The 19714-nt window shown below is 43.5% G+C and overlaps 2 protein-coding genes across 2 annotated transcripts in view; one reads left to right on the top strand and one right to left on the bottom strand.

The window, feature by feature from the left end:
- The first annotated feature begins 5507 nt into the window (after window positions 1–5507).
- Window positions 5508–13104, top strand: Tmem41a (transmembrane protein 41A). Its single transcript, XM_027951500.2, has 5 exons — window positions 5508–5666; window positions 7492–7645; window positions 8798–8959; window positions 9297–9435; window positions 11145–13104. Exons 1-5 carry the CDS (start codon window positions 5548–5550, stop codon window positions 11360–11362), a joined length of 792 nt encoding a protein of 263 aa, XP_027807301.1. The 5' UTR covers window positions 5508–5547; the 3' UTR covers window positions 11363–13104.
- Window positions 13105–13459: 355 nt separating this feature from the next.
- Map3k13 (mitogen-activated protein kinase kinase kinase 13) overlaps window positions 13460–19714 on the bottom strand; it is a 96595-nt gene continuing 90340 nt past the window's right edge. Inside the window, exon 14 of the mRNA XM_027951504.2 lies at window positions 13460–19043. Within this exon, the coding sequence (XP_027807305.2) occupies window positions 18942–19043 (102 nt within the window). The 3' untranslated portion in view covers window positions 13460–18941. The remainder of the gene's footprint in view (window positions 19044–19714) is intronic.

Genomic DNA, 19714 nt, shown 5'->3' with positions numbered 1-19714 from the left:
AACAGCCCCTGCTGCCTGTCTTTGCCTCCCTGGCACCAAGCACAGTCCAGGCACAGAGTAAGCGCTCCATGAACACCTGTTGAGCAGAATGGAATGGATTCCATGCTTAGGAATTGGAGAGAACCACCTGATTTAAACATTAATTTATTTCACTCTGCAAGTTCCAAAGACCTGAACTTAGGAACGTGTGACCTTGGATCTCTACTCCAGGCTCTCGTTCCTGCAGAACCCCATCTTAGCTAAAGAGGCTTTGGGGACCAGGGGCCAGAATCCACTCACATTGACCCAAACTTTATAGATTATTGAGAGAGAGGGCAGCGGGGGGACACTCAAGGAATCCCTGTGCTGTGGTTTGGAGGTTGAATGTCCTCTGAAGACCTTAAAGGATTGGTCCACAGGGTGGTGCTCTGGGAGGTAGGGGAACCTCTTATAGGGAGCTCCTGAGGTCGTTGAGGGTGGGTGCTTGATGGGAATTGTGGGATCCCAGGCTTCCTCGTCCTCTCTTCGTTTCCTGGTTCATGATGTACGTGGTTTTGCTTTACCACATGCCCCTGCCACGATGAGCCATCCCTGCCAGGGGCCCAAAGCAATGGGGCCATCTGATGCTGATGCTTCTCCAGAAGCAGGAGTCAAAATAACCCATTTTTCTTTATAAGTTAATTGCCTCAGATATCTTATTATAGTGATGGACAGCTGACATGCCTAGAAAGAGGTGACTATCAGACCTCAGGAAAGGGAAGAGAGGGGTGGCCCTGGAGCCTGCAGCAACAAGAGGTTGTAGGCCCATGTTAACCCTAATGTTCTCCCACCAGTTCTCCGATTGAGCTCAGCTTCTTCAACAGGACAGCTTCATTGGGTGGTTGGCTACTGTTATGGTTTAGATAAGACAACACAAGAAAATTTAGAGGTAAGAAAATTGTGTTGTGAGAGTTTTAACCTAATCAGTGTGTTATTCCACTCGAATGGATTAACTGGGGGATAGTTGTAGGCAGGAGGGGGGGAATGGCTGGAGGAGGTAGGTCACTGGGGGCCTGCATTTGGGGTTTATATTTTGTCCCTAGTGAGTGGATCTCCCCCCCTCCGCCTTCCTGTTGCCACGTTCTGAGCTGCTTTCTTGTGATGTCCTCTGGACCACTTCAGGTCCAGAGTTATGACGGTGGCCACCTATGGACTGAGACCTCTGAAACCATGAACCAAAATAAATTTTTCTTCCTCTACATCATTTTTGTCAGGTCTTTTGGTCACAGCAACAGAAAATCTGACTCAAACAACCACTCCCTGTATAGGTGATCCCAAAATCCAAGAAGTGGACACTGCCCTAGGGTCCTTGGGGTGGGGAAGATGTCCATCCTGTTCCATTCAGTTATGTGTGGGGTGGGTAAGGAGCACAGTCGCATGGTGTTCAGAGCTACTCCTTTCAACTGCTCTGGGCAATGAATCCAGAAAAGGCTGCGTGCTACTGACCAAGAGCCCTGATGGGTGCCTTGCTCTTCACTCTCCCTTGAACCTCCCGCTTTCCTCCAGTTTCTCAGGCCACATGTGCCCTGGTGGGGGGTTGTGGTTGACCTGGTTGGGCTGCTTGGGCATGTGCTGTGGATGAGTGGCTCAGAGGAAGCTGCTGCAGGTGCTGGGTCGGGGGCCAGGAGTGTGGAGGAGACTGAGACCAGGGTGGAAGTGGCTGGTGTAGGAGAGCCCAGGCCAGGTCTTCTTCACCAAGCAGGAATCAGCCTAGGACCCCAGTGGGGCAGGTCAGGGGTAGCAAGGAGATGCTTGGGTAGTGAGCCTATAGAAAGTAGATCTGAACCTCTTGGAAGAGTTGGCCAAAGTCCTTCTCACCTTGTGTTGGCCAAGTCCTATGACATTCAGGTTTTCTCACTGGATTTATCCAAGGACTTTGACACTGGCTATTGAAAGGAAAGTGACCACAACACTCGGAGCGACCAAGAGATCTTTATTGCAGCAGTTCAACAGAGGAGAAAAGAAAGAAAGAGAAGAAGAAGAAGAAGAAGAAGAAGAAGAAGAAGAAGAAGAAGAAGAAGAAGAAGAAGAAGAGAGAGACCGTAAGAGAGACAGAGAGAGCAAGGGAGACAGAGAGAGCAAGAGAGACAGTAAGAGAGAGAGAGCAAGAGAGAGAGGGAGCAAGAGAGAGGGGCCCGGCAGGAGGGAGTTTTTATAGCCCAAATCTAATAGGGTCTCTGGGTTTGTCACACAAGGGGGTTAAGTGTTCGGCTTTAAGCGGCGAGCTGAGTGTTCAGCCTTGAGCAGGGGGTGCGAAGCGCTCAGCCTTGAGGGGGGCTTGGGCGTTTGGGCTTGAAGCAAACAGGTGATAAAGAACCAGACAGAGGGTTTGAGAAGCCAGGTCATCCTGCAGCTAACTTTGTTTGGCATGCCCTGCAGACAACTTATTCAGCCTGTCCTGCACCTAACAGCTATGGTTCCTTTTCTGAAAATCTCTCTTGGGATCTCAGGACACTTAAAAAAATTATTTATTATTTTTAGTTTTAGGTGGACATAATATCTTTATTTTTATTTTTATGTGGTGCTGAGAATCGAACCCAGTGCCTCATGCATGCTAGGCGAGTGCAATACCACTTGAGCCACATTCCCAGCCCCCACTTTTTTTTGTTTGTTTGTTTCCTGTTTCTCCAACATCCCTGAATGAGTCATCTGTTCTCTTTGGTGGATTTCACTGTTTCCTTCCCAGGTTTCTAGTTTCAGTCTTTTCTTTCAAAAGGGCATGCATGGTCGGGGAGGAGTGTGTTTGCAAGGTGTGTGACCTCCACTGCTTCTTTGACGTACTTGCTTCCCTCTTCCTAAGCTTCAGTTTTTCTGGACTATGAAGAGGGGTAGTTAAGAGTCCCTGCTTCATGTTATATGGAATAAGTAAATTCATGCATATAAAATGCTGCCTTTGGTCTCTAGACTTAGTAGATATTCAATGAATGTCACCTGTAGTCATTTTCTTCTCATGGAATCCCTAGGAGACCTTCCCTCTTCCCCTCATGATCTCAATGATCTCCTCTAGACAGATGGTTTGGATAAGTGTCCCCCAACAGCCCATGTGTTAAACTGTTAGTCCTTGGCTAGGCAATACTGGAAGGTGGTGGAAACTTTGAGTCAGGGCCTTGTGGGAGATCTTCAGATTTTTGGGGATGTACCTTTAAAGAGGATAGTGGGACCCCAGCCCCTTCCTCTTCCTCTCTATCACCTCCCAGCTTCGAGGTGAATTGTTTTGCTAAGCCATGAGCTCCCAGCCAGGATGAGCTGCCTCACCATTGGCCTAAAAGTAACAAGACCAACCAACAGTGGACTAAACCCTCTAGAACTGTGAGCCCAAATTAGACTGTTCTTCTTAAGTTACTTATATCTGTTGTTTTCCTATAGTAAGAGAAAGCTAATATGATCCTCAAATATATGACATTCTCTTGGTTATAACAATGTTCACTGTGTCCTGGGGGGAAAGATGATGAACCTGGAGCATGGGTTTGCAAAAGGAGCGCAGGCATTTCTGAGGGATTCCTAGCCACAGAGAAGGAATGATGGCAGGAAATAGGAAAGCTTTCTTCAGGTGGGTGGCTACTGTCTTGAGTATGGACAAAGGAGTAAGAATTTGCTAGGCAGAAATTGTCAGATAGAGAGAAGAATGTTATCAGAGGTATGCATGTGCATGTTCAGCTGAAATGGAGGGATGAAACTGTTTCTCCCATTTTCTTAAATGAAGAACTTAAAACACATACAGAAACAGAGAAACCGGTACAGAATCTGCCTCCCTGTGTCCATTACTCAGCTTCAGCAACAGTCAACTCACAGCCAATCTTGTTCTATCTAAACTCTACTCACCAAACCCATCTCATTTTTTGATGCAAATACCTGACACTAAATGATTTCATTTGTAAATATTTTAATATTGTGAGAAGATAAAATATAATCTCTTTTTCCTTCTTAAAAATGAGTCATGGGGATGGGATTGTGGCTCAGTGGTAGAGCGCTCACCTCCCACATGCAAGACCCTGGGTTCGATCCTTAGCACCACATAAAAATAAATAAGTGAAATAAAAGTATTGTTTCCAACTACAATTAAAAAATAAATATTTTTTAAAAATGAGCATAATACACTTTTAACCCTGTGGTCCTGGCTCATGCCATATCCTGTCTCATCAGGACAATTGCAGCTGTTAACCCTACATATTCTACTCACCTGCCAACATGACCCCCAAACCAGACCTGACTCATTCTGACTCATCAAACACCCCCTTGGTGTTTCACCATTTACAATACTAAAAAATCAACTCCCCATCCTACCTTCCAGTGATCTTTAATTTGTCCCCAATTTCTCATACACTTTGGCCTTCACTGAAGCTGGACTCACCCTGTCTTTCCTTTTTCTGCTTGTGGAGCTTTTGCTCATCCTTGAGGGTAAACTCAAACCAGAACCCATGCAGTGGAAGGACCACTAGCTGTGGAGCCAGGTTGACCTGGATTCTTATCTTGGTTCTCTTTTGAGGGATGTCATTTAATGTTTCTGAGATTTAGTGTTTTTTTTTTTTTTTTTAAAACAGGGATTGAACCCAGGGCGCTTAGCCACATCCCCAGCTCTTTTTACTTTATTTTATTTTTAAATTTTGAAACAGGGGCTCATAAATTGCTTATGGCCTTGCTAAGTTGTGGAGGCTGGCTTTGAATTTGTGAACCTCCTGCCTCAGCATCCTGAGCCGCTGGGATTACAGGCAAGCGCCAACACCTCCAGCTTTAAAAAAAAAAAATTATTTTATTTTTTTTTGTGCTGGGAATCCAACCCAGGGCCTTGCACATGCAAGACAAGCACTGCACCACTGAACTACATCCCCACCCCCAAGACTCAGATTTTTCATTTGTTAAATACAGACAAAAATAACTACTTTGCAGCATGGTTGTGAGGATTAGGGTTAATGGGAATATAGTAGGCACTGAGTAAAAGGCAACATTGTGATTTGCCTTTTGTGGTCACCCTTATTGTCCCACTGAACTTGATTGGAGCTTCGGTTCTACATTTGTGCTGTGGGTGCTCAGTGCCTGCGGAACAAATGAAGAAATGGACAGGGATAACCATAGAAGATCCAGGCGCGGTGGCCCATGCCTGTAATCCCAGAGACTCGGGAGGCTGAGACAACAGCATCACATATTCGAGGCCAGCCTCAGCAAATCAACGAGGCCCTCTCAAAATAAAAAATTAAAAGAACTGGGGAACGGCTCAGTGGTAACGCGCCCTTGGGTTAAATTTCCAGTACCAAAAAACCCCCCCAAAAAACAAAAAACGTAGAACACCCACAGATGAGAGGACACACAGACACAGACACACACACACACACACACACACACACACACACACTGAGCGAGGGTTTTCCAGGAGAAGGCGGGGTCTGAAAGGGGGGCGGGGCTTGGCGTGGACCCCGCCCCGGTCCGTCCGCGAAGGCGCTCCGCGGGCTCAGTCCGCGCGCTGTCAAGTTTCCGCCGCAACCAGTATAGCGAGCAGTCGCGAGGCCCGGCTGGCCCGGGTGCGGCGCCGACATGCGCCCGCTGCTCGGCCTGCTCCTGGTCTTCGCCGGCTGCACCTTTGCCCTGTACTTGCTGTCGACGCGACTGCCCGGTGGGCCGAGACCAGGCTCCCCCGAGAAGCCTGAAGGCAGGTGCGTGGCGGCGCCGGCGGGACGGGATTCCCATCAGAGGAAGGGAGCCGGGTCCGAGGCTGGGCGCGTTGGGGACCGGGATGTGAAGTTCATTTTCCGGACCGGGGAGCGGGACTTCGGCCTCGGACAGGCTGGTGGACGGAGCCGGCTTGGGACCTGTGTGTTGAGGGCTGCCCGGGCTGGGTTTTGAGGGAAACCGGGCGCCTACCCCGGGCGGAGCCTCTGCTCGCGTGTATCACCGCCTCCTCTTCAGCGAGGAGCCGGTTTGCAGCCAACCATCGCTCATGTGTGGATCCCCAGCCCCTCCTCGACCGCCTTCAGGTGCCCCCCTGCGACCCCCGCTCCACTTCGGGCGGATCAGCCCTTGGGTCTTCGGGAGATACGTTGCGTGGACAAGTTTGAATTATTCACGAAATAATGTCGGGTCTGCCTGTCCTGTTCCTGGTTGTCTCCACTTTTCTCCTTCTCTTGTGGACAACTCGTCAGGAGGAGGCAGAACAATACCTACCCGACCGGTTTTCAGGATTGCTACATACTTTTTTTTTTTGGTACTGGGGATGCTGGGAAAGTGCTCTGCCACTGAGCTACATCTCTAGCCCCTTTTAATTTTTTTGTTTTTGTTTTGAGACAAGGACTCGCTAAATCGCCCACACTAGCCTCTAGTTTTCCATCTCCTGCCTCAACCTCCTGAGTAGCTGGCATTGTGTGTGCCACTGCTCATACTATTTGTAAAGTGCATGGAAAGATGCCTGGCACAGCATTACATTATCAAGGAATTAACTGATGTTTGAATATTAAGAGAATTGTTGTCTGTATTCTTTTGCTGTAGCTGAGAAGGCTTTTTTTGTGGGTGTCAGACATACTAAGAGAAGTATTCTCATGAGAACTAGGAGGGGTTATTCATAATTGATCACTGATGGATTCAAGGATTGTTCAGATGGCAGAGACAAGGTAGCCTTTATACTGTGACCTTTGGACAGTATTCAGAGTGCACTAGACACCAGTTTTAACCAGGGTGAAAAAGTAGTCTCTTTGGGAGCGTTGGCTTTAAGCCTGACATATATCAACAAAGTTATGTTTATGGTGTTAGGTCTACTTCTCCTAAAATCTTGAATTGGCTTTTTAGTGAATGATTTAAGTCAGTTTACCTAGTACCTCAGGAGCAGTGTGAAGTCTGAATTATTTTTGTCTTGCTGGGGAAGGGATGTCCTTGAAAGGAAGGCAATTTAAGAAGTTTAGTGCTTGCCTAGAAATGAATCCACTTGCTGCTTAAGATCATAAAGGGGTTGTGGGTGTAGGTCAGTGGTAGAGTACCTGCTTAATATGTAGGAAGCCCTGTTTTTAATTCCCAGCACCAAAAATTAGTCAATTCATCCATTATAAAATCTGAGAGCTAAGGGAAATTTACTGATTAAATAATACCAACTTTTCATTTTTTGATAAGGAAACAGACCCATGACCAGGCAGGGTAGGTATACCAACCTTGGTCTCTTGCTTCCCAACCAGAGCTCTTCTGTCTGTCTCTGCTGATTTCTGTCAGGTGACTTCTTACCTTGGGCCAAGTTATATATGTGTCCCCAGCAAACCAGATGATGTTTATAAACTTTTTGTTTGTTTTGTTTTTGAGAAGGGGTCTTGCTGTGTTGCCCATACTAGGCTTGAGTTTGAGATCTCTCAGCCTCAGCCTCCCAATTAGCTTGGATTATAGGCATGTGCCACAATGCCCAGCTATAATCCTCCTTTGGAAAGAAAGACACAACAAGTAACTTTCTTAGGCATTAGGGTGATCTGGACTCATGTTTTCATTTGCTTTTCCAAATCCCAGGTCACTCTGGTTCCCCTCAGACCTAGCAGAGCTGCGGGAGCTCTCTGAGGTCCTTCGAGAGTACAGGAAGGAGCACGAGGCCTACGTATTCCTGCTCTTCTGCAGCGCCTACCTCTACAAACAGGGCTTTGCCATACCTGGCTCCAGCTTCCTGGTCAGTGTCCTGCCCTCCTTCCAACTCTGTTTTCCTTATCTGGAAAAGCTGCTATTTCTCTGGCATCCCCTACAATTATTGGAGGATGAAATGAAACAGTGGGTTTAGAGAGGCTGGCACACAGTGGCTCTCAGCACTTATTGAATGATTGAGTGACAAACAGGAAACCCTGTAGCTTCTTTTTGTCCTGCCTCCCTCTCTTACCCCAGCACCTTTTCTCTACTCTAGGCTCAACTCAGATCTAGGCTCAACTCCCTCTCTTACCCCAGCACCTTTTCTCTACTCTGCTCAACTAAGCAGTTTTTTCTTTTTTGGGGGTTGAAAACTGGAAAAAAGCAAGCAAACATTTCAAAGAAAGGCAGGGAAGCATTTGGTGCTTGAGGTCAGAGGCTCACTCTTTGGGGCTGCCCCTGTATTGTCTTCCCTGTTGAGCTGAGCCCTGTTTAAGGTAGAGAGCCAGTGAAGGCTCCATACCCAGATCTAGGGATGTGTTCTCACTCTACTGGGTATGATCTTGACCACAGTTGTAGAATGTGGTCAGGATAGTGTATGACACAGGGGTGGAGTGAGGATTACATAAGACATGTAGTCAAGCACTTCAACATGGTAGGTGCCCGGCAGGTTCCCACCTTCCCACTGCTAAGGCCCTCTTTTGGTTTCTATCTTGGATCCCATGCTTTAGCAAGATGATGTTTACCAACCAAACTGCATTAGGAAGTTTTGGTTCACTTTTCCATTTTTGTGGAACTAAGGCTTCTTTAAGTGTCGTGAGAGCTTTGGTCAACCTAGAATCCCAGTGCTAGCATACTACTTAGATATAATCCAGCAAAACCCCAAGAAACAACATTATAGCTTGTGGGGTCTTACCAAAGAAACACTCATGATTTGTTTCATCCTTTGAAATAGTAAAAATATTTTGTGAATTTCATGATTTCTGCCTTCTTATAGCTCTTATAGTTGATTTCAGGTCTATGCTGTAGACTGGATGCTGTATACACACATTATCCCTTTTAATTGGCTTCTGTCCTCTGAGGCTTTACTCCTTATTCTTGTTTTAAAGGTAAAGAGACTGAGGTTGGTGTATGATTCCTAGGAGGATGTGGATGATAGCTACCAGATGTTTTCATGGCTGAGGGTTTGCTTTCTTTGCAGAACGTATTAGCCGGTGCCTTGTTTGGGCCATGGCTAGGACTCGTGCTATGCTGTATACTAACCTCGGTGGGTGCCACATGCTGCTACCTGCTCTCCAGTATTTTTGGCAAACAGCTGGTGGTCTCTTACTTCCCTGATAAAGTGGCCCTGATGCAGAGGAAGGTAAGGAGTAGGGCACATCCGAGTATTGGTTCCTTGAGAGTCACCTCATGGCCTACGGGGAGTGAGGAGCAGAGATCTCCCATAGTTCTCCTTTGCCCTGCCTCCCAAGGACTTAGGGATTCTGTTGTCTTCAGGATAACAGACCTGGGATCAAATTTCTGTGGCTTTGGGCAAGTTCCCAGGCTTTCTGATCCTTAGGCACCTCTGATTTTAAAATGGGGAAAACAGTCTCTACCCTAGAGGGTTATGGAAAGAGTTGGGAGTAGTATATGTAAAGTGTCCAGAATAGTGCCCAGATGCCTTTCTGCTTCCTAATGTCTTGTCCTCTTTGCTGCAGGTGGAGGAGAACAGAAACAGCTTGTTCTTCTTTTTACTGTTTTTGAGACTTTTCCCTATGACACCAAACTGGTTCTTGAATCTCTCAGCCCCGATTCTGAACATCCCTATTGTGCAGTTCTTCTTCTCAGTTCTTATTGGTAAGATGCTAGAGGATTAAGTTGGAGTCTTCAGAGATGTTGTGTTGGGGAACTTCCCTGGGTCCCCTGCCACATGGGCACGTGCTTACCTCCAAGAAGATGGGGGCAATCTACTGAATTAGAGGACATCTGATGTCTCCCCTTGGTTTGACAATTGTACGACCTCCATTAGAGCAACTCATCCTCAACAGGCTGCCAGATAAAGGGCTGGGACTAGAGCAGTGTTTTCAGAGTGTAGGCTTTGAATCACCTTTATTAGAATGGTAAAACACAAACATCCTGTAAGATCAGTGACTGTTACTTTCTCCATGCTAGAAGTAAACCACCCTATTTAAGCCTAAAGCAAGTATTACCTTCTCTTAAATCTCGGAACTAAATTCAGTGTGGAGGGAATGACATTCAGGGCTTTTTGGTCAAACATAACAAATCTGTAGTGGAGTGGCTGCTATTAATAGGCAATGCCTGAGAGAAAGTGAGATCTTAAATCGAAGCAAGATCAACCACAGCCAAGTCTGGTCATATCAGCTTTCAGACAGAGTGCCTCCGTACCTCAGCTAATGGCAGTTAACAGCTTGAAATTACCTAGGTAGAATGAGGCTTAGAAAGATTCTGGAGACAGGGTTCCTGCCTGCCCAACTGTATGACCTTGAGTGTTCTATCATCTCCCATGTACTTCCTCTGCTATAGAGAGGGAATGGATTATAGGGGTCCCAGACCAATCAGAAGCTTAGGGGTGGGGGTAGGAGAGACTTAAAACACAGGTTCCTGGGCAGTACTCTAGAACCAAGTAACTAGAATATCTGGGAGTGGGGGGGTGCTCAGGATGTTTTTTTGTTTTGTTTTGTTTTTTTCAGTGCTGGGGATAAAACCCAGGGCTTCATGCATGCCAGGCATGTGCTCTACCACTGAGCCACCAAGCCACATCCCCAGCCCTGAGAATGTTTTTAACTTGACCAAGAGATGCTTAAGTGACCAGCCTTTCCAGCTACCAGCCAGACTTTTGGGATCTAGTGGCTTTGATGACTTCTTAGAGAATATGAAAAATAGTACTCCTTTTAAGAAACTGTTGTGTGTGTGTGTTTATAGTGGTGGGGTTAGAACATGGGGACCTGTGCATGCTAGGCAAGCACTCTACCACTGAGCTACACCCCCCAGCCCTGTTTGTATTTTTAATCTTATACTGTAATCTTATAATGATGGTGTTTCTCTCTTCTTTGTGATTATAGGGTGCTCAGGACCAAATTCAGGGTCTACCTTTAGCAAATGTGTGAACCTCATGCATTTTCTTGTTTTTGCTAACTTGCTCCCTTATTTTACTGTTCTGCATTCATTTTGTCTTTCCAATTTTAAAATTTTTATCTAAATGGTTTATGTATAATATGTGTGTGTGTAATTTATACATATAAAATTTGGAAAAATTTAATAAAATTTTAATTTGGAAAAATTTAATAAAATGGATTTTATATATGTAAATTATATACACACATATTTATGTATATTTGTGTAGACCATCAGAAGTTCTTTTGCTGAACAAGACATGTATATGGGAAGTGAGGAAAGGAAGGAAAAGAATGGAAAGGTGGAGAGGAGAGAATATGTTTAGGGGTCAGGGGTTGGGCAAAAAGCTGGTATCACTGTTCTGAATTCTATGTTATTTTCTTCATTTTCACTCTCCTGTTAACAGGTTCTTTCCCCTTTTCTTTTTCCAGGTTTGATCCCATACAATTTCATCTGTGTGCAGACAGGCTCCATCCTGTCAACCCTAACCTCTCTGGATGCTCTCTTCTCCTGGGGAACAGTCTTTAAGCTGTTGGCCATTGCTCTGGTGGCCTTAGTTCCTGGAACTCTCATTAAAAAATTTAGCCAGAAACACCTGCAATTGAATGAGCCAAGCAACACTAATCATATAAATAGAAAAGACACGTGATCTGGATTTTTTGTTTGCCACATCCTTGGACGCTTGATGATTTGTTACTGGGTGTGGTCCTTTGAAGGTCCTCATTGATTTTTAATTACCCTCACCAGGTAATCTGGACACTGTTCATCTGTGTGCAGTGTCTTGTCACAAAGGGCACTCAGCTTTAAAAGGTGAATCGTATCTAGTTTGGTCTGGCCTTGCGTTGGCAGGACTGGGTATGGGTGGCCTCCTAGAAAATCCCATCTCTTGTTTTATTAATTAAAAAGGAACTCAGGGTGGTTTGTTGGGTTTGCCTCTTGCCCACTCCTGGGCTGCCTTGGGAGAAGTTGGTTGTCCTTGTCCAGAGTACCTCTTGCAAAATGATAGGCTGTGTGTGACACGTGTTCTTCTGTTAAATCTCCATGGATGTTATTAGGATCACTGCTGACTTGTGAACCCACATTGCTGACATGACTCTCCACCTGCTGTTAGTCTCTTGAAATGTTTCTTATGTACTTTTTTTTTTTTTTTTGCTGCTGATCTACCTCTTCCATAAGCCAAGGGAAACGGCCTAAGACTTCCACATGTAGCTTAAGTGTAAAGTGATTTCTGTGATGCTCTGTGTTCAGACACAGTGATGTTAACCATGTATGTCAAATCTCCTCATGGTTATATGTCCTGACAATTAAGCTAACTATAAACAGATTATTAAATATGAATGGAACAAACTTTATGTTATGGATCTACAGTAGGGAAATCCTTACTCTTCTGGACAGGGCAGGGCCCTTGAGTCACCTGAATGAAATGACAATTTGTACATTATCTAATATGTCCTTTCAGTTGGGAATCCCTTCTACCTCCTTCTGGAGAATGGATTCAGTACACTAGTATACCTATGAATGTTTTTGTTATTTGTTGAGAAAAACTGATAAGTAATTGTATTTTTTAATTCAAAGAGAAAAGTTGGTCTTATTACTTGGTTGTGTTGTATTTTAATTACCTAAGGCTGTTATTGCTTCCTATAGCTGCAGTATTGGCTTGGCAGGGACCTACATTACTGCCTCTATGGACAAATGGTGCTTGGCACCTAAAGTGACCAGCTCTGCAATCCTGTATTCTCATAATTTATCAGAACTGCTACTCTTGAGCGTCATCCATTGGGTTTTTGTTTGTTTGTTTGGATTGGCCAAGAATCTCGCCAAGGCTTTAATCTGAGCCTCTTGTTCTACATGAATTCTTTGGAATACTTACATTCCATAGGAAGAATGGGTTCCAAAATAGTGTTTTGGGACATGGTATGGTCTTTTCACAGCAAAGATTTCATTTTTAAAAATATGTTTGCTTTTTTTTTTTTATAGCTTTTTTCCCCCCAGGGCTGAGGACTGAACCCAGGGCCTTGCGTGTGCTAGGCAAGCACTCTGCCACTGAGCTAAATCCCCAACCCTTGTGTGTGTGTGTGTGTGTGTGTGTGTGTGTGTATTTTTAAAGCCTTGATAACAAGAGTTGGGGAGTTGGGGTGAGGAGGAGGCCTATCTGGACTTTGAAATCAGTGGCTTTTGTTTGTGTTTGGGAGTAGAGGGAGGGAAGAGCCAGGGAGTTCTCCACACTGTTGCAAATGTGTGCTCTTTGCCCCTTTACAGATCCTTAGATCTGTCTCCTTCCTGCATGATTTTGCAACAATGTGCCTTATCTGTTTACAAGTAAAGTGGTTTACCAAATAAATGGATATAAATGTTATGTAATAAATAAATGGACATAAATCTTTGTTTGTACATGTGGCTTTTAACTGCCTTTACCAGTGGGAATCACGATTGACTGAAAATTGTAAAACCCCAAATGGTGTTTTAGTGTTCCACTATCACCAGGCCTCTTACCAAAATGATTCCAGATTCCTGTTTTCCTTTCTCTGCTCGTGTTATAGTAGGGTCACTAGTAACAGAAGCACCTGCAGGATGGGCAGCAGAGTAGCACAGGGAAGAAGCAGAGTGCCCATCTAGGCTTTTACAGAAAGCTCAAAAAGAGAGTCTAACAAACATGATGGCTCCTTTTGTGCTTGTGACTGAAACCCCAGGGTCTCAGAAACCAACTTTCCCCATCATTTGCTTTTCTTGGCTGCAGAAAACCTACTCATGTAAAGTCTTTTATTGTCTGAAGTTCTGACAAATACTGACACATTTGTTAAGGCAGCTCACAGGATACAGACAGTACCGTTCTAAAAAGGAAGAACCAGAAAACAGTGAAGTACACTTTTTGTTTAATTTCATGCATTTGTTTGCTTTGATAGTCATTCTCGTTCCATTGCTGTTCAATACAAAGAGGGGCCAGCATCAGAAAACAACACAAGGAGCAGGGGAATGGACAGTGCAGGTGACTGCAGGAGAGACAGATGAAGGAGTTCATTTTGAGATCTACCACAAAAGATTCATTTGCTCCAAATTAGAGTAACTCAAATTATTGTAAGAGAATCTTCCTACTTCCAGAGTCTGGGATGTGGTCACTCTGGAGATGGAGAGCCACTGGGGTGATATGGTCAAGATGGGACATTTTCCTAAAAGCTTGCAAGTCCTGGCTGGGGTTCCCTCTGGCTTGCAACCATCGGAGGACCATGGTCACTGGACAGCAGCCTGAGGCCAGGAGCCAGTGATCCCCTGAGTGCTGTGAAGTGGCTCTGGGCAGGCCTGTGATTCTGCTGGAAGCTTCCTGATAGTGGCCTTGCCATCTGCTTGACGCTTGGCTTGTGTAAAATCTTGCTATCATGCCTTGGCCACATAACAGTTAACCAAAGCCTTAATCCAGTTCCTTTTCCTGTTTCTCAGAGCTACAATTTCAGAGCTCCCCTCTTCTGCCACCTGTCCCTGAGAAATACTCCAGGTTCCACAAGGGTCCTCCACTTAGCAGCTTCATCCATTCCAATTTGCAGTATCAGTTGTAACATGCAAATAAGCAAACTAACGATTCTAATGGGCCAATCTCTAAAGTGGGTAACATTGGTGGTGTGGCATTTGTTCTATGAAATCAGCAAAGAAAAACCTTGCTGCCTGGAAAGGCACTAAATTCATACTGACAGTACAAGACAAGTCTTGAAAAGAATGTCACGTTAGTCTCACAGCATCTTAGGAGGAAGCAAGTAACCAGGACTTAGAACATTAACTCCCTGTTTATAGACAGTGAAGGAAGAACATGTTTATTCAACACAATTAGATGATTGGATGAGGAGACATTTGGAGGTTGATCCATCAGCAATTGGTAAGTGTTCAAGTGGAAGTGTGGTCCAAAAGGGCAGTGAGTAGAGGTAAGTGGCCGTTTCCCTGTCTTGGTATGCCCCTGCCAGCCTTGTGTGGGATCCAGAAGGAAAACACTGGTGTGATCCTGTTCTTCCATCAGGGCAAACTCAAGAGCTCAAAAAGCTCAAGAGCTCACTTTCAGAAAGTAATTATGAGTTTAAAGCTGGGATAGTCAACAGATTTCCCTTTGTTCACCAATTCCAATCAAGTGGTAATTGTTGCTCCAAGTGCTGTGTTGGGAGTAGTAGATGCAGTAGGAAAGAATATGGTGCTCCTTAAGTAATGCTGGTCTTCAGTGTTTAGGACAGAGATGGAAGAGGGTGGTATATGGTGGTTCTGGTTTCTGGCTTAGTGGGGAAACAAGATATACCACATATACTGAGCAGTAGGACAGGAATGCCTTGGATTCCAAATATTCTATTCTGTTCTGGAGAACTAAGTTCTAGGAAGTTCAAGTAGGAATGTTTTAAGGAAAAAACTGAGATATAAAGGCATTAAAAAAAAAAAGTAAAGCATCTCATCAATGAGGAAGCATTCACATACAGGATGCCAGTGCTCCACAATGGATCGGGGCATTTAAATCTGGTAGGATAGTACCAGGGAAATCCCAAACCATCACATCTATTACGTAGGGTAGGCTAGAAGAAAATTTAGCACAAGGAGACCTGGAGTAAATGTCCAGTACTTATTAAATCCTACTATATACGATCTTCATCCTAGAAGGATGAATTTGTTGATACTAAAGTTTTAAAATATTTGAACTTCAAGTAGGCCAAACCAAATCAACTTATGACAGCTAGCTAGCATCTTTATGTTTCTGGGTGGGAGCTCCCCACAGTCTTGCAAACAGGTCTAAACTTGAGTGGTGGTAAGAGATCCATTATAATTTCAAAGTCCTTCTACTAACCAATTTTAAGAGAAATTTGTATTTGAGGACATGATCTAGAAAAAGAATGGAGATCAAAACCAAATACTCATCTGCAATATAAATTGAAACTCATCTTGAAGTGAGCCAAACACAGATGCTCAATGAATGTAGACGCTGAACCCAAGAGGTTTAGACTTTCAATTGTGAGGAAGCCTGAAGTCATAGTCCTGTGAGGTTCCTTGAAGCACTACTCAGGCTGATAGGACCCAAAGAATAAGCTCTTAGATTCCCTGAGCTCTTGATTCAACTCTTCTGGATTGAATTCAGTACATCACACACACTAGGCAAGCCCTGTACTACTGAACTACATCCCCAGCCCTCCCTTTTAACCTTGACTGAGGACACCATTCTTTTCTGAAAACTCTAGTCAATTCTACTCAAAAGTTATTCAATGTGGACTTTATTAAAATCTTGACTAACAAATGGCTGAAGTTTCAAGACTATCTATTTCCCTAACATGCTCAAAATAGTAAATCAAGATAAGGTGGCATTAGTATGACAGATAGCCAAGATGAGAATTCAAAAAATTGATCAAAATTATGAGGCATCAGGGGTGGACGTTCTAGGAAGACCATCACTGAAAGATCTAAAGACAAAAATTGACCCTCATATTTCTCTGTTGACACTAAAAGTGGGTATAAACCTAAATGAACAAGTGTGGGTATTTTGTATTGAACAGAAGACACAGTTGTAGCATTCTGCATTCCAAGGAGCAATGAACCACAAAGATGCAAAGTGCAGGGAAATCTGAAGTCAGAGAATGGAAAATAGCATCTTTCAAGGTACTCTTCTAAGCCCCATGATCCTCTACGTGACTTGGCCTCCTTGAATTTCTTTATTCATGATGGGATGACATCATGGCCAGGAAATATATATGTATATATTCTTCTTTTAGTCTTCCTGCTACTCTCATTTAGGAGAGAAGGATGGTTTTGTGGGCTCTGGCAGGAAGGAGATTATAAACCATAATGTCAATTCTTGAAATTAATCCATGAGTTCCATGAACTCTCTAGGTTTGTTCTTCTTGGGGGGATTAAATAATTCTTTTTTGCTTCTAATGCAGTCCCATGATTTTATTTCTTAAGAAATTTGAGAAAGTTTACAGTTTTGAACAATTTGTCCACTCTCTTAGTCATCTGCCCACTGAGAGCTTTCATGATGGAGTCAAACCACACTGTGTCCATTGGACTTTGGGGCAGAACATGCATCTTCAGATGATCGTTGTACACAGAAAATTAGGGACACAACTACAGTGACTACCAGGGAGCTCCTAAGTGGCAGTCCCATGTTCACACCTTCATTAAAATCATAAAATCCATAATGATTCATGGTTAGCAATAAACACAATCATTGTGCTACATCATAAACTGCACCTTCTGGTCGACAGAAAATGAGAATGATAATATTATAAAATAAAATAACAATGATAATAATGCCATAACTTAAGATCTTTCATGTAGTCCAGCTACAGAATTATACAAAATGGAATAATTTAATGCAAACAATACTGCTCTCTGTATAAGTTAAACATTTTCTTTCATCCTACTGATGAACTACAAATTATAGACACTAAATTTTAAATCAATTTATCAACATAAAGTGTAAACAAATGGAGGGATCAAACAAACAAAAGGAACTGCTCTAAATTCCCTCCTGCCTTTCCTTTTTGGCTGATGCAATCACTGGCACCCAGAGGAGGGTACCATTTTCTTTTGCATTGGAAATGGTTTAGTATTTGCAAGTCTTTCCTAACATCCAACAGGACACACTGTCAGAGGGTCTAGAGCAAGTGTATGTTTTCTTAGAGACAGAGACAAGAATTAGGTCAACATCTATTTGTATATAAAATTCTAGATAAAATTTTCCTTGAAGCCAGGCACCATGAAGTACCTTTTGATGCTTTTTAGAACCCATGTCCCTGGAGATAGGAAAAACCTCAAGCTTTTGACAAAGTAAAATCTTTCCAATTCCCTGCTCAGAATCAGTTGTGAAATTCTTTCCATGAATTTCCAAATCCAATTAATCAAAACTGCACTGATTTAGAGTGAACTAAAACATATTTTACAAGTAGCATTTAACAAAAATGCTACTGTGGTTCGAAAAGGGTTGCTTTTTGCAAGTTGATTATTTTGCCTTTATTCTAACAATGACAGCCAGTCACTAAAGCTTCCAGCACAGATTGGGTTAATGAATCAAAACAAGGGGATGGTTTGGGATTGGATGCTGGACAGACAGACAGACACACACATACTCACACACACACACACACACACACACACACACACATCCTAGCTGCCTTCAAATTCTATTCTCCTATTTGAATCAATATGATTCTAGCAGACAAACCACCTGTTCTAGAGAGGGGTGGTTCCATCTTCTCCATATAGCTGAACTGACCATCCTGAGAACATGCTTTCACAAATTTCACACTTGCTTTTCTAACATTGCTGTGGGTGGTCTTTCTCTCTCATCCTTGTCTCCTCAGCAACTCCTCCCTTTTTCCTAAAGGAAGTGGTCAACAGTAGAAAGGAAAAAAGCTATAGGAAAATGGCACTTGAATCTGAAAGATCAACACATTGGTCAAGGTAATACATTTGCCAAGGTAACAACAATGACAGCATTAAAAAGGGAAGTATTTGCCAGGGACAAGGTGTGATGCAATCTGTAAGCCTCACTACCAAATGCTGCTTAAAGTTTGAAAAATGAAGTCAGTTTCCATGTTCAGTTTTGTTTGTTTATCTCCTCCTAGAGGAAGCACATGCCTTTAATACCTCTGGTCACCGAACTTCTCTTGGTCATTTCCATCACCCACCTGGACAAGCTGGTTGAACTTAATGTGATCTGTTCACAAGTTACCTGGAATTGTGTTTTCTTTTGCTGTTCTTTGTGTTCTAAAATGCTCAATATGTCTTGCTCTGGCTCTTCAGTCACTTATGGCCAAAAGACCTGGTCCCCTGTGGAAGCAGCAATAATACCTCCTGGCCCCAAGTATTCCCAAGTATGTTGCTCTTAAAGTCCTCTTCTTTCTTTTTCTTTTTTTGCAAGAAATTATTGTGTCTCTCTCTATATATCATATATAGTTCACTCTTTACAGTACAAAGTGTTAAAATGTCCAACAAAAATAAATATCAATGTTACAGTAGCTAGAATATTCAATAAAATAGATCCCTGCCATTCTTGATTGAAATGTTCAGTGAGACTTAATTTCATTTGGATATTTTTTTCCAGAGATTTGCCAAGTCTCATGTTCCTGTTATTGCAGCTCATTTCTAGGGGTGGTAAAGATGGGGCAGTTCTCTTCCCTGACAAAAAGCAGGAAGAGAAAGGGAGGAGTCTAGGGGGTGGAGGATTTGAAACACCAGCACGCCATGAGCTCTTCTGGAGGGGTGTTCCTTCATTACCAGGTAGCAGAGCTGTAGTGTTTATTGGTCCTAACTGTGGCGTCAGAACACTCCCCATCTGAAGAGTCACAGTCTGATTCTTCAAACTGCAGAGGGTTCTGTAAAGCCAAGACAAGAGAAAATTCAGTTCATTTCTACAATTCCTCAGTGAGCCCAGATTGAACATCTCCCCCATGACAGGTACTGTGTAGGGTAGGGTATATAAAGATAAATGAGACCAGGTCCTGTCCTTGGGGCTTATGGGGAAAAGAGACATGAAGTTGATAATGATGGTGGCTAGGCCCATTGGTATAGACCTCCACACCTCCCACTTAGTGGTATTTACTATAGTGTTATCAGGCACTATTATTAAGTGCTTTACAACTGTTAATTCATGTAATGCTCACCACATCTCTGAGAGAGATCATACCTCATAGATATGACAGGTAGTTAAGGTAGATAGATATTATTATCCCCACTTTACAGATAAAAAAATTGACCTTCGGAGATTCAGTGATTTGCCCATGGTAACACAGTAAGTGGGAGGTCTGGGATTTGCTTTTAGACAGTATGATGCCTCCCTCTCTTGTCCTGCTTTTTTGTCTGTGAAGAGAACTATTCCATTTTTTTAAAACATTTTTTTTAGTTTTAGATGGACATAATACTTTTATTTTATATTTTTTATGTGGTGCTGAGGATCAAACCCAGTGTTTTCCACATGTGAGGCAAGCACTCTACCACTGATCTACAACCCCAGCCTCTGCTCCATTTTTATTACTCCTTTTAAACA

Source organism: Marmota flaviventris, chromosome 8, assembly GCF_047511675.1.
Source record: "Marmota flaviventris isolate mMarFla1 chromosome 8, mMarFla1.hap1, whole genome shotgun sequence".
Taxonomy (NCBI): Eukaryota; Metazoa; Chordata; class Mammalia; order Rodentia; family Sciuridae; genus Marmota; species Marmota flaviventris.
The sequence above is the reverse complement of the archived record's forward strand: the minus strand, read 5'-3'. Positions and strand labels throughout refer to the sequence as shown.